At 41.3% G+C, this 14,818-nt stretch overlaps 1 protein-coding gene and 1 long non-coding RNA gene across 2 annotated transcripts in view; one reads left to right on the top strand and one right to left on the bottom strand.

Moving 5' to 3' along the window:
- LOC110179847 (uncharacterized) overlaps nt 1–14,818 on the top strand; it is a 118,539-nt gene that overhangs the window by 1,546 nt on the left and 102,175 nt on the right. The gene's annotated exons all lie outside the window — the stretch shown is intronic.
- Nucleotides 8,902–14,818, bottom strand: part of olf413 (DBH like monooxygenase olf413) — a 68,935-nt gene continuing 63,018 nt past the window's right edge. The window contains exon 10 of the mRNA XM_020947454.2: nt 8,902–14,722. Coding sequence (XP_020803113.2) covers nt 14,402–14,722 — 321 coding nt within the window. The 3' untranslated portion in view covers nt 8,902–14,401. The remainder of the gene's footprint in view (nt 14,723–14,818) is intronic.

Below are 14,818 nucleotides of genomic sequence, written 5' to 3'. Positions count from 1 at the left end.
TGCGACGCGCGTCCTGCGCCTGGACTCCTTAACTCCTTAACTCCTCCTGGCTGCTGCAGGGAGAGGCGGCCAAGTGGCTGGCCGACCACTCAAGGGTTAAGGATGCACTCGGATAACAATGTTAAAGAAGCCTTGGAATTTTAGCAACCCGATTAGACTATTAAATCGGTTTCCTTTTTATTAACACAAACAGATAATGGGAAAATTTAACTAAAAGAATACAGAGGGATTTAGAATTTGGTTTCAAAATATTGAAAATTTAAAATATTAGTTTATAAATTACTACTTAAATCAATTACTTGAATTACTTGAATTTATTTATTTAATCAAGTTACTAAAATATAAAAGAAAACTCTTCAAATAGGATTTATATCTGCTTCAAAGACATAACTAAGACTTTGAATTATTAAAATATAACTTCAGTTTGACAGAATAATTTATTCCAAGAATAAATTGTTTTATTTACATAAATTATAAATTTTGTGAACTTTATGGAGCATATAGCATATTTTTCCGAGTGCCCAAGCCAATGTAGCCTTGGGAGCCTGTGGGCGTAGTAGTAGTAACAAGTTTTCCCAAATATCCGATGAAAATTCGAGTTGCCTTGGCGATTTTGATGAATTCCTCAATAAACACACACTCACATAGGCACTGGTGTGTGTGTGTGTGTGCCGGCATGTTCATATGCATGTGCAATTCGGTTTATAGTTGAAACTTGCAACTGCAGCCAGAGAGTTTATTGCAGCTGTGGCAAGTATCGCTTTGTGCGGCTGAATGGCATGTAAGCTTGTTGCGGTTGCAATAAAAGTCTCCTCTCGCTCGTCCTGACAACGCAAAATGTGTTTCGGCATTTTGGTAAACGAATTAAGTAGACTGGAAGCTGGTTCACACTACGAACCGCAGGCCACACACAGCTATTGATCGGCCTGCTTACCAAATTAGCAAAGGACTTTGCTCAAGGACTTGATCGATCGTTGTACTTGATAGTAATATGATTTAAGTAGGTTATATGCAAAGGAAGTAATTTTGGAAGACTAGAATACCTTTTCCCATGTATTTATTTAAATCTTCTTCCAAGTTGAATATATTAAGGAAGGTTACCTCCTTGTAACATAAATATATCCTGTCAGAAATGCCTTTCTTTGCCGCCCAAAGTGAAAGAAGAACTTCTTGATTTCATTGCGATGAGTATCTGAGGGCACGAAACGTAATTGTGTTATCTTCAAGTACATTACACTTGCTTTTCAATTCGGGGCCACACACACACATTTTGTTTATTTATCTTGGCACCCTTCGCCATTCGCTGCTGCTGCTGCTCCTTCTGCTGCAATTTTTGTTGTTATGCGGAAAGTTTTTGCCAGTTTGCTGTGGGGTTAAAATTTGTTTTAAAAACCGAAACCAAAAACAATTTCATTAGCATAGATTACGAGTCATTCAGACAAAACAACGGCTTGCATTTCAAATGAGCACCGAAAACAGACTGACGCCCAGGACTCGAGACCCGGACGCCCAGTCCCCATCCTGTCCCTGGCCCCTCCCCATATCTGTTGTGCAGCTCGAAAGGAGGAAGGACGGAAGGAAGGCATGGGAAACACATCCTCGACGAGTTCTGGCCTGGCCGCTTCTTCCCCTAGCTGCAATGGTGCAATGACGGTTCCATCGAGTCTAGTATTTCTCGGTGTAAAAATTTCTAAATTGTACATTCATTGCATTTGCATTTTACAAGTAAATCCCCAACTGCCAATCTAATACATGTTGCAAACGCTTCGCAGACTCGATTCCCTCTGTCTGCCTGTCTGTCTATTTGTTTGTAGCCAGCCAAGCGTCTAACCATTCGTCCAGGAACCCGATCCCGCCCGCAGCCAGTCACCCAATCCGGGCCAGGACTCGATCCTCGACCTCTCGGTCGTGTCCATGCCGGCACTTTTGTGTAAAACACTAAAAAGTCTACACTTTTCTTCTTTTTCGGTGCTCTGTGCCACCCAAACTCCTGCACAGCTTCCATTCGAAGGGCAGGCGGTTGCCCAAAAAACATAATAAAAGCTCAAAATGCAACCGGGGAAGGACGAGGCCCACAAAACTTTGGCCCCCTTCGAAATCACGGAATCAACTTACACTGCAGTCCATTGCCAGCAAACGCAGCTCCATCTCCATCGCCATCACCATCTCCATCTCCATCTCTAGCAGTGGGTCCAACTCCATCTGCAGTTCTATTTCTGTTGTTGTCCCTACATCGTTAGCTGCATTGAAGTTTGTCCTGGCCTCCGCATCACCAACCACCTCATCCCAATCCCCGAGGCCGCTCCTGCTCCGGCTCCCGTTCGAATTGCTTTTTGCGAGCATGAATAGATAAATACGCTGAGCAGTGGCAGCACCAACTGGTAGGTGTCGGTTCCCGGTCTCACCCGGTCTCGCCCAGCCTTCTGCCAGCTCTTCCTGGAATTCGCCAGGAGCCCCCGGCTCGTCTGTGCGAAATTTGAAAACCACAAACTTTTTGCATCACTGGGAAAAATAAATATTTAAGCTTAAACGACAGGATATTCTCTTGAAAATAAAAGAACATATTAGACAATGAAAGGTACATGATAAGGATCTTTGAAATATTTGAAACAGGATCTAAAATCTTTGGAATTGAATAATTTTAACTGAAACAAATAAGAATGGGAGATTAATTTGTTGAATTTTTAAACATTGCTTTTTCTTACTGAATAATTAAATCCAAAAACTATTCAAAAACTATTTAAATATTTATGCAAAAACTCTAGTTTTCTTGCAGTGCCTAAGTTTTCACTTCGTTGACTCGGGGGATGGGCCCTGGGCTTTGTGCGGAGGTGTCTGAAGATGTCCATCGCAACTGTCGAATTTTATTTATTTCGCTAAGGCCAAAAGCTCACAATAGAAACGTTAATGGCAACGTCCGACCCCAGGCCGGGATCGCAGCAGAGTTTCCGTACTTCCTTGAGGCGGCACCCCGGTCCTGGTCCATCCTGGACCGCACATTACCACCTTTGTGGATGGCTGGAAGCAGGGGATGCATGTGTGTGCGCTGTTCTTTGCACAAAAGAATTGCCAAAGTTTTAGTTGTTGTTTCTTCCCCTTGGCTCCTGCCCTCTGCACTTCGTCGTCGTAGTCCGGAGTCCGGGGTACGGGGTCCGGAGTCCGTGAGGATGTGTGTGCGTGTGCCATGTAAATGTTAATGCCATGTGCCCCATGCTCACCTACAACGTACCGCTGCCCCTGGCTGGCTCCAGGTTTTCGGAGGAGGGTTCGTTGGTGAGCAGCGTTTTATCACGTGTCAGTAGCAGCATTGACGTCGACTTGGAGCACGCCCCCTTTTTGCAGGATACGGATGCTGGAGCAGGGGAGACGAGCCCAGATGGAGATGGAGATGGACACGTGAGGAATGAGCCAGCTCATGTAAATCACAGTGCGAAATGCCACGATTTTTCGTCAGCTTGATGACAAACGGGTTTTTACAAATCATGTGGCATTTTCGTTTATTCCCCATTTTCCGGGGAAATATCTATCATTACAGCACCTTGAGAAATGTGAGGAAAAATAGGGGAAAGATTTGCTTAGTTATTAGGGTGACTTTGATTTCATCTTTCCTAAGTAAATTCTAAGGGATTTGTTTAATCTTTAGTGAGTCATCAGGTTTCGGGGAAGTTAAATATTAGGTTTAGGTAATTAAATATGAAATCGTTATTAATCTAGCTAAAATTGTGGAAAAAAGCTTCTTGAATGGAAATTGATTTCATTTGACTTGATTTTTTTATTTATTGCAATTACGATTAATTACCTTTACTTTTAATTAGAAGATTTATCGATTAATAATCCTTATTAATTTCTTACAAATTTAAGCTAATTATAGGGTTTGATCCTTGATTCCTTGATCCCTGTTTCCTCTCTAATATACCCTGTTATCTATGTTCTACATTTTCATTGCCTACTTGTGGGCGCTAGAAGTTTTGCCAGCTGACAAGGTGCTGTTTGCCAGCCGCTCTTGTTTCGTACGCTATTGTATAGTGACCTTCTGAACCTATACATTAGCAAGGCAAAATCAGAGACGGGCCAAAACAACGTAACGCTGCGCTAAACGTAACATAACGTGACGTGACGGGGGCATTAAAAGCAGGACTGCCTTCTGGGAACCTGGAAGGAGAAGCACCTTCCATTGCCTTTTCTGTCATTGAGGTGCAAAGTTTACCTCATTAATTCATTAATCAATGTGTCTGCGTCCTGGCCCTTGTGTGTGTGAGTGTGTGTGCGTGAGGGGTAGGTGTGCCTTGGTGGGTGGGAGGTATGTGCGTGTGAGTGAGTGCGTCTGCTTTGTTTTGGCACTTTTGGACGAGCAGCACCTGTACATAATGGCCTTTGTTCTACGCCTCAGCGATGGACGGAAGTGGGTGGGAGTCGATGGGTGTGTGGGAGCTGCTTACGTCTCGTTGCACAGTCAAAGCGGTAGAGAGTGGGGAAAGGGGAGGGAAGGGAAGGGAAGGGAAGGGAGCACCATCCATACCATCCATCGGCATGACTCGACGGCTCTCCAAACTCCAATGAAGATTTATGCTTTGCTCCAGTTAGCATTTCTCCCTAAAATCCGCAATACCCGATACTCTCGTTCCTCTGTCCCTTGCCCGTTGCCCGCATTTTCGTCAATCATCTCCGTTTGCTAGTTTTCGCTTCGTTTTCCTTTTTCGATTTCGATTTCATGGCTTTTACACGCGCTTTTAGGGAATGGCCAAAGAAGAAAGCAGTTGTGGAAAACTGTGAAAACTAGAGCGAAATTTATGCAACTCACTTCCGTGGGAACTAAAAAGCCATTTACGCAATACAACAGCACAGAAACTTAATTTCCTGCCCGCTCCATTCTGACCAGTCTCTGGGATACCACCCTCCCCTGCCTACCTTCTGAAAAAGCCATCTCCTCCATGACCCGCAACATATGCCGCAGATCATTAAGTCTGCCGAAGAGAGGAGTGGCAAGTGCGGTGGAAAATGGGTGTGGAGGGTTGGAAAAACTATCGCCGACTAGATAAACTGCAATTTCGTTGCAACACCTGTGAACTGCTTAAGTTTCTCCAAAAACCAGCTACACCAGTTATGGCCATGGCAATAAGCTTCATCCTGGCTTCATCCTGGCTTCATCCCACCTGCCTGCATATTTACCCCCGACGTTGTAATCCAAAAGATTTCACCCTTTATGAGCCAGGGGCAGGGAGTGTATGTATGGTGGTGGCACATCAGGGTGCCAGGATTGGGGTATCCTGCAAGTGCATAACACTTAAGCAACATAGCAGCGGGCCAAGAAGACATAAAAGTCCAGCCGACAAAGTAAACCAAAGTGGCCACGGGTTTGCCAAGATAAAATGATGAAAAAATCCAAGGTGGGAAGGTTATTTGGGAAGGTAAATTAGGCTTATTTTATACAAAATGTAACGCAAGATTATTTAATAAAAATAAACATGTAAATGTTAATATAAGTTTAATTTCTTTAATAGGTTTCAAGAAATAACGTAAAAAGTTAAGGGAACGTGATTGAGAACACGATTTATAAGCCTAAATATTTTCCATAGATTATAACAATATAATATCAAGTTTTTATTTATATTCTGCATCCTTTTATTTAGTTTATATTGTATCCCCAATATCCTTTTCCTATTTACTATATTGTCACCTTTTTTGTCGCCTGTCCTGATGCATCAGTTCGTGTAAAAATAAGGCAAGTCCTTTAGTGTCTGTGTGCTTTGCTTAAGATCATTTATTGCAGAATTATGCATATTTTTATTACACTCGACTTGCATAAATTCAGGCATTATTGCACTTTACGAGCAGCTGCTGCTGTCCCTTTGTCCCGGCCACGAACCCTCACACACACACACACACACACGCACACACACACACACAGGTGACTGTTTGGAATCAAAGACCCCAGGACAGGCATAAAGGGATCCTAAAGGAGAGCCATGCCATTGGGGAGGAGTGAAGGGACTCATCAACGGGCATAGAAGGCATAGATTTTTGCATGCCTTGGCCCTGTCACCGAGGTGTCCCTGGTGCAGCTGTCCTCGATGCACTTAAATGCCATCGTCCTTTGGACCCTGGCACACATGACTTGTGTCGAAAATTTCTGTCATTCGGAATGCTAACCCCCTTTCCTGATCCACCACTCACTGGGGGGTCGGTGTCCTGCCAATGATGTTTGGCAGGCTGGCTGGTTGCTTTGAAATTTAGATTTTTATGACTCTTTCGGGGGTGCGGGGTGTCGGGATGCTGCCGAGATGATGATGATGAGAGTGCTGAAATTGGCTTTCGTCTATTAGAAATGCACAGTTCGGCATTATTTGCCATATAAACTGGGCAAATATGCTAAATTTTTTGGCTGGTAAATGGGCAGGTATTTTTAGGGCTCTATGCGGTGTGTACTGATGGCATCATAAAAAGGGTTAATGGCCATAGAAATGCGAAACTTGTCAGCAGGAATTGCTGGGGAAATTATTGAAATTCTTTTAGGTGTGTTCGTTTGCTTCGACACAACCTCTCTCCTCCTGGCCTATTGATATTGCCACTTGAATCGGATGTGACAGCATTTTACTTTTTATTTCTATTCCGGCTGCATAATTTCCAACCCCTCTCTGCTAAGTATTGGTTTACAAATGTGGCTGGCACGCTTTTAGGCTCGCATTATGCCAAGTGTTTGAGTGAGTTTCGAGTGTTGAATTCGAATAACCAAACACACACACACAACTAGAACGAATGAATGAACACCCACCTATAGCCTCCAGGTGCCGCCCAACTTTTGTGGCTGCAAAGTTGCCCTGCCAACTTCATCAAGGGATCAGCAGGAGAAGTGTTAGGCAAATGAGATGTGATAGTTTTCATCAGAGTGCTAAGGGGGGGTGTTCATTGGAATGTTGGGTTAAGCTGGCTTCCATGGCATTTCAGATCAATCGAATCGTAATGAAATTCCATTGCAGAGTCTAATTTAATGCTCGTTCCGGTGCCTTCTCGATTGGCCTGAGCTCATTAAGTATACGCATCGTTGGCAATTTGCCAAGCCATCGCATAATTCTTTTCTCTCGGGGGATTTTGTTGTTTTGTCCACATAATCCCATTGAAATCCATTTTTATGCAATCGAGTATTGTTTTCGCCCAAAAAAAGAAAAAGGAGAGAAAAGTGTATACACATTATATGTACATTATGTGTATGTATATAATATTTAAAAATTGCTTAATGATCACAAAAAGTGGCAGGATAAAATGGCAAACGATTGCAGATTATATATCACATATAATGACACGCCCCGTGCATTGCCTCCTGCCAGCACTTAAATCGCTGGCAAATTAAACGCTTTTTAATATTAATTCGATTTTTTTCGCCGTTGTTTGTTTGCGTCTTTGAGGCTATTCCATTAGTTGTTGTTTTTATTGTCGCTGCTGCTGCTGCTGCTGTTGGTGAAATCATTGTCCTGCCATTGAAAACAATTTAATATGCAAATTATTATAAATGCGCATCACTTTGCAAAGTAATTTTAATAACTGCAACTGTCCGGCTAAAGCAAAAAAGGGACTTAAACTGATTTTGCACTCACACACTCTCTGAGAGGGCCAACATCAACCGCAATCGATTAATCGTGTTGGCCGAAATGGACGACGAGGGGTTGAATAAATAAATAAATAAATAAACAAAAAACCGCGCTCAGTGCACGAAATTTGAGCTGTTTATATCCAGGCAAATATATACACACGCATATTTTTTATGCACTTTCTCGATAATTGTTTAAGTACTCCCAGGGCCTGGTCAAAAAGTTGACAAACTCTCTGCTCCGGCTCCATTTTCCCCTCTTTGTTTGTTGACATAGTTTAAGTGGCCATGGCAAATGTGTGCAAATGCGTATTTTAAATGGTTAATTAATAGAAATAGTTTATGGACTGAAGAGAGAAAGAAAGAGATTGCAATCCCGCCTCGGGCCTCTTGGCTAAATGATGAAGTGCGACAATATCTGATGGTTATGGAGATATGACGAATATATCTCTAAGATATGCATCTAAATATGAAAAGAGTGAACAGTTTCTTTAGGCAATGACTTCAATTCAATAACAAAATATTTGTTTATTTTATTGACCTAATTCAAGGAAAAATTTAATTCTTTCCATATTAAATTTATAGATTTATTAGATTTCATTTAAGAGTTTCAGTTTATACCCTTAGTGAGAAGTTTGCTAAGCTGTAAGGGAGTAATTTTTATATCCTATAGACTATATATAATCTTTATTTGATATTTTGTCCAGAAAACTGTTCTTTTTAGTTTTCCGATTTTGTTTTATATTCCGCAAAAAGGTTAATATTATTCTTAGTGGTGGGTTTTTTTTCGAAAAAGTTGTTTTTCTCACATTTTGATGGTCGTGTGTTTGCTCTGTGCCACGCCCAGCGGCGGCACGCGCCTTCCACACACACATACACACACACACCTCCATAAAGCCGTTTTCCCAACCCCCTCGGTGTTGGCCAACCCCTGGCAATGTGTTTGCGCTTTAATTGAATATAAATGTAAATTAATGATGCAAAAATAATTTTTGCTTGGAGGCTTACCTCGCGTTTACCCGCGTTTTCTGTATCGCTTGTGTGTTTATATTAAAGCCTCGACGCGGCTGTACGCCGTTGCGTTTTGTAAACATTTTCATTTTGGCAGCGTTTTCAGCTTTTATAGTCAGTTATGTAATTAATTTGCATTTAACTAAATTTGCATAAATGAATGCAAAAGAATTTAAGTGGTTATAATCTACCACCTAGACAATGTAAAAGTTTGCAATTTAAATTCGCTCCGAAATGCATTCACAAGGAGTCATCGCACAGAGTTACCATTCAACTTTGCCCAACAATGAAAACACATGTCCACCTTCTATATATATATATATATATTTAATATATATTTTATTTTATTGTTTGTTTTCTTTTTTTTTTATTTTATCTTTTTGTTTCGGTTTCCATCATTCTCTTGTTGTTTATAGTAAAAGTTGCTTAGCTTGCGGTTTTAGTATATTACAAAATGATTTTAGTGAATAACTTAAACACATTCATAGAGAGTAGTTGTTGTTGTTTTAGTCGGAACTTAGCTCACAATCAAACAATGTATGTAGTTCACAATAGATAAATGATGATGATGATGATGATGCGCTGCTCAGCTCTTCCTGTTATCCTTTCTTTGAATTCTAGCATCCGGTTCTCATTATCAATTAGTTCAGTATCAAAAATGTCGGTTGTGTCAGACTGAGTATGTGTGTATGTGTTTGTGTTTATGATTTTTGGCTGTGTGAGTAGAGGCAACCGCTTGCATTTTATCCTTAGACAGATTGAGGTTAGGTCGAGCTCAGTTTGAGGTTAGGTCGAACTGAATACGTGGCAACTGAAAGAACGAGGGGGGATAGGGGGCCTGTGGGAGGTGTAAACTGTGTTTTGTTTTCCTCAAGTACAGTTGCCTCCGTTCACGCAGAGCTCGATTCGGTTGTCTTTAGCTTATGATCAAGTGGAGTTATCCTTCTATCGGGCTTTTCTAATTTACTTTGTTCTCTTTGGGGCTTGAGTTCTACGCTTTTTAATGGGTTGGGCGTGGGTGTGGTTTGGTTTTAGCTATATATATATATATATATATCTGTACGTTACACCCTATATATATATTTGTATGCATATGTATATGTATCTATGTGGGGTCTCTGTAAATGTTCTTTCATGCAGGAGAGTTATACACAGACACTGATGATGTAGTACCTATGATGTCGGCTATGTTAGTTCACTTTGATTGATGTATGTATGGTATGTATGCTTCTTCCACAGTGTCCTCGTTCTAATTTTCTGCTTCTCCTTCTTCGTCAATATGCAACTTTGCTACTATGGCTAACGACAATGCAACTACAATTTTTGGGGGTTTTCTAACGACACATTTAAATACTTTTTGCAAACTGCTCTACTTTAAAATAGTTTTTGTTTTACTTTACTTTTTTTTTTTCTCATATGCAATTCGATTTCTGCCTTCTCTGACCACTCCACATCCCTTCGTTTCCTGTTCCCAATTCCGTTTCCCCATTACGATTCCCGTTTCCGTTCCGATAACCATGCACCTCGTTTCCGTTTCCGCCAATAGGCTGCCCAAAAAAGTATGCTACACGTTTTCACTCATCGATCGTCAACTACGTCTTATCCTGTATGGTTTTATTTTGTTTTTTTTTTTTTTGCCTAGAGTTAGAGTATTTGTTTAGCCTACCCTCTCGATCCTCCTATTGATAGCTATGCGTTTGCTCATTATTGCTTTTACTTTTACGTTATTTCCCATAAATGTATATTCTTTAGTATATATATTTCTCCTCCTTCCGGGGTTCCTACGCTGCGCCTCTCAAGGTTCCTTTTGCTTCGAAAAAATCAAGGTACACACTAAAAATAGTTAGGTTTTGTTTTATCGCTTTAGGTAGGTTGTGTTTTTTTTTTGTTTTGGTTTCACTTCCTCGCTTCTCTCCTCATCTCCTCCGCATCCTTCACTTTCATTCACTTCTTTCGCCTTTCCTCTTCCGCAAAATAAAGACTTTCAATAGAGGGCCTAAGGACATATACACATATCTTGATACTACTAACATGCTACATTGTTCTCGGGGTGTGCGGGTGTACTGGTGTGTGTGTGGGTGTGTGGGTGTGTGTGTAAGATGTACTCTGTGTTTGCTGTGTTACTTTGCCACTTTGACAGCATCCAATCTGGAGCCCAGATCCCAGTGGAGGCACTTCTCGAGATGCCTTTGAGTGGACCGACGATGAACAAAAGGTGTCTTTGAGGCATCTGCAGAATATGGGGGAGAGCAAGTTAAACGAGCTAATTGGGTCAGTTTTAAAAACTTATTAGTTTCCTGAATAGAGAAGAGTCCTCAGCTACTGCTACCTTTGCTTATTCTGGACTTGCAACACAAAGGGCCAAAAGCAAGGTAAGGCAAAAAATGTAAATTGCATATCAGGCTGTGTGGATGGATGGTGGATAAAGAGAGCCAAGTGGACTTTGGAGGACCAGGAGTGGCAACAGCAACTTAAAGCTCCATTCTGCATTCCCAAAAAGGGCTCCATTTGGGTTCCCTCAAAAGTTTTTGGCCAAGAAGCCCTCCGATTCATCGGCTTAATCTGGTCAGCTTCGGTTGTAGCTGCAACTCTTTATCGGCTTATATACCCCAAGACACCTTTTTCCGTCCCCATTGCCCACCGGGATGTCTGCGTTTTTGTGGCATTTTCAATGTGGTTTTCTCTTATATTTTTTAGCTTTAGTTAGATTATTTTAGTTTAGCTTTCATTTAGTTCTCCCGTTTCTCTCTCTCTCTCTCTGTTTACGCTCTGTATAGGTAGTTTTTGAAACTATTTACCGACTTTGTTTTTTATCGTTTCTATAGCAAGTACATTTTCCAAAACCGTTTTTGTTGTTTGCATTTAATTAAATTATATGAATACATTTCATTCGCTGTGTGAGTGTTGTGTTGTGTTCTGTTCTGCTCTGTGTTTGTGTGACTTTCTGTGTGTCTGTTTGCCAGTTGCCGAAACTAATTTCCAATTGGCGAGCCAAAGAAGAAATGTTTTCCTTTTAGTTTCCTTCCTTTCCGCCGCCTGCCTTTGTAATTGTGCGCCTTGTTTTTGCTCGGTTTTCCCGCTCGCCTGCGCTTTCCCGGGCAAGAAGTTTAATTAATGTGGCAAACAAAGGTGAGTGGTGGGGGGTAAGGAGGCTAGGGCAAAGTAAAAACGTAAAGGTAAAGGGTAAAAAGTGAAAAAAAATTCCCCAGGTTGCTATGACAAAGGACAAAGCGGACGAATCGAAAGCCAAAACTATGAGGACTATGTCGGTTGCTCATCGCTCCTAATTAGACCTAGTTGGGGGCTGCCGGCACGGCTGAAAGACCTGGCATTCAACTGGAAGGAGCCTCCGGAGAGACCAGGGTTTCGGGGGTCCATTAAAAAGTTGCCCGACAAGTGGGAAAACCTCAAAAACAGGATGGCCCATATATATATATATATAAAGGACGCGCCTCTGGCTGCAGCAAAGTTTCACTTTTTTCCGCTAACAGGGTTAAAGTTTTTTATTTTTTTTGTTAGTTTTCGGTATGAGTGTAGTGTATGGTGTGCGTGTGTGTGTGTGAGGCAAACTTTTAATAGTTTAGCGCAAAAAAGTGCCTGGCTCTTTTGTTTTGTTTTCTTTCTTATTTTTTTTGGTTGCTTGTTTAAATGTTATTTTGATTGTTTCAACTTTGCATTTGCTTGCTGCAACTTGCCACTAGTCATAGTTACAGAGCAGTTATCCTAAAATATATGCTTGATTTGTATATATATATATATTTATATAGCTTCGATCCATTTCGATCGCTCAAAGGGGGCCATTTCTCTCTTTCGCTTGGTATAAAAATGTGTTTTTGTTGTTCTCGTTATCATGCTTTGCTTTATTTGTTTTCATTACTTTTATTTGTATTTCTAGTTTAATTGTATTTTTTAGTTTTTATTTTTTGTTTTGTATAAAATACTCACATTCACATTTACAACTACGAACCACGTAACTACTTATAGATGTATGGTATTGTATATATATATATAGACTTTATAGTTATAGTTATCGTATGTGTATATATATAAATTTACTTTATAATTATGTCGTATGTATATGGTATATTTTACTACTTCGAGCAGATCTTGGCGGCCTCGTGATACATTTCTATAATCCCGGGCGAGTGTGTAGAATCTAGTGACACCATCCAATCCTATGCCTAGAGCTGATCGAGAGTCGTACCTAATCACACACCCTGTATAATGCTTTTCCCTCCTCCTCCTACTGATTTCCCAACCAACAATTCCGCTTTAGTTTTCCCCCTCGATTCCTATTGAGTATTTACAACTTAGATCCTAGCAAAGATTATAGCCTAGCGTGTTTAATTAGTAGAACGACAGCGAGAAGAAAGAGAGGAGGCCGCCGCACTTTGAGTGCGGAAGAGTATTGGGAGTTCTTAACACTTTTTTTTAGTTTACGAGAGAGCAGGTAGTTTGCATTAGGTAACTGAATCGAAATTAGGATTTAAGCGCGAGTGTAGAGTAGCCATGATGGGGTTAACAACAACGCAATGGAAGTGTACAGATAGCTATGTATGGCATTTCATTTGCAATTTTGCGAAAACAACAAAAAATGAAAGAAAAACCTACTTGTGCGGGCTTCTGGTAATTAATTTCCTCTTAGTCTTTACCAAGTCTTTTTCTAAAAATTACTTTAAACTAAATCCCTTCCTTTGCCATCTCTCCTCCGTCATGACTTTGCTTCCTAAATGGACGTATAAGTTTTGTGTATCATGCTCGTGTGTGATGTGTAATGTGTGTTCGAACTTAGTTCCCACTTAGTAGTTCGCACTAAACTTAACCGGGGGTGGTAGGGTAGGGTACCATAGGGTAGGGATCTTAGGTGAAGGGCCTGCTCCTGCACGCTCCTCTACTGCCACTTGAAGCCATTTCCCCGCTACGATTGTTTCTTGCAATGCCCAACAAAACCCATCATCAGACGCTCAAGCTTCACATAAGTCAGACCCTCAGATGTATACATAGATATCTAAATATAGGTGTGTGTGTGTGTTTATGATTTATATCCGTATCCGTATCCGTTATGGTTTAAGGAATGACTGCTCTATATATATCTATATCTATATATCCGTAGTCATGGTGTATATCTATAATATCTGTATCTTTTACAATTTCTCGCTTTCTGTATATTTATATAACGACAACAACAACTAATTATTGCTTTTCGGTTTTTTTACTCGACATTACTTTTGCTTGTTTTTTTTTAGTTTTTTCTTACTTTTTTTTCAGCTTAAACTATTTTTAAAAAAATCATTAATAATTTACTAAAACTCTAGAACAAAATCAACAAAAGTGTGGAGGGAGTGGTGATTTAGGGGCGGGGGGAGAGCTTAAATAAGGGGGAACAGCAGGTTTTTCCTGGGGGGGGAGGTCACTAAGGGGGATTCGGGGGGGAAAGCTGTTATACGCTAGCTTATTATGAATATTTCATGTTTCACGTTCTCCGCTTCCGTTTCCGCTTTTGCCGCTCGTCCTTCGTCCTTCCTTCCGCTTCTATTTTGTATCTGTAGTAGGATTAAGAGATGTCCTTTATAGTTAGAGAGAGCTGTAGTTGAGTTGCAAGTTCGCTATGTATCCAGTATTTCAGTATTTTGTTATAATCTGTTTCTCCTCCATCTGTTGCTTTACGGTTTAAGGTTTACGGTTTACAGTTTACGGTTTAAGGTTTATGGTTAGTTTTAGTTTTTTAGTTTATTGAGACGGTGGTGCCTGTGCTGCTGCTGCTGCTGTCCGGTTCGGATCCCCTTTTTGCACTTCCTAGTCCCCTCACGTCCTGAGCATCAGCAGGAGCCACCAGGACGAGGCGCCCAGCCAGAGCAGGCAGCTAATGAACTGCTGCTGGCGCCCGGTGCTCCGACTCAATCCACCATGGACATCGGTCGCCGAGCTGCGACTGCTCCGCGCCGCTCCCTCGATGATATTGTTGTTGTCCAGCTCATGGAGCACCGGCAGCTCGCTGAGATCGGAGGCCGGCGGCGGAGCGGTACGCTCGGTGGGCGGGACAAAGAGGCGCTTGGGCTTGCAGCGCCGATGCTTCTTGTACGTCTTGGTCACATTTATGCTGTAGCCCTCGAGGAACTCGGAGCCCTGTGGGTGCGATAACAAGAAAAGAGAAACGGAGAGACATTAGCGGCTGGATCTGTATATAATAAATTACGACATTAATTAAATTTCTCTTTCTCT

Source organism: Drosophila serrata, unplaced genomic scaffold (genome assembly GCF_035046125.1).
Source record: "Drosophila serrata isolate PLE 108 unplaced genomic scaffold, ASM3504612v1 contig_272, whole genome shotgun sequence".
In the NCBI taxonomy this organism is placed as follows: domain Eukaryota; kingdom Metazoa; phylum Arthropoda; class Insecta; order Diptera; family Drosophilidae; genus Drosophila; species Drosophila serrata.
Note: the sequence above shows the minus strand (reverse complement) of the source record. Positions and strands in the feature narration are given on the sequence as shown.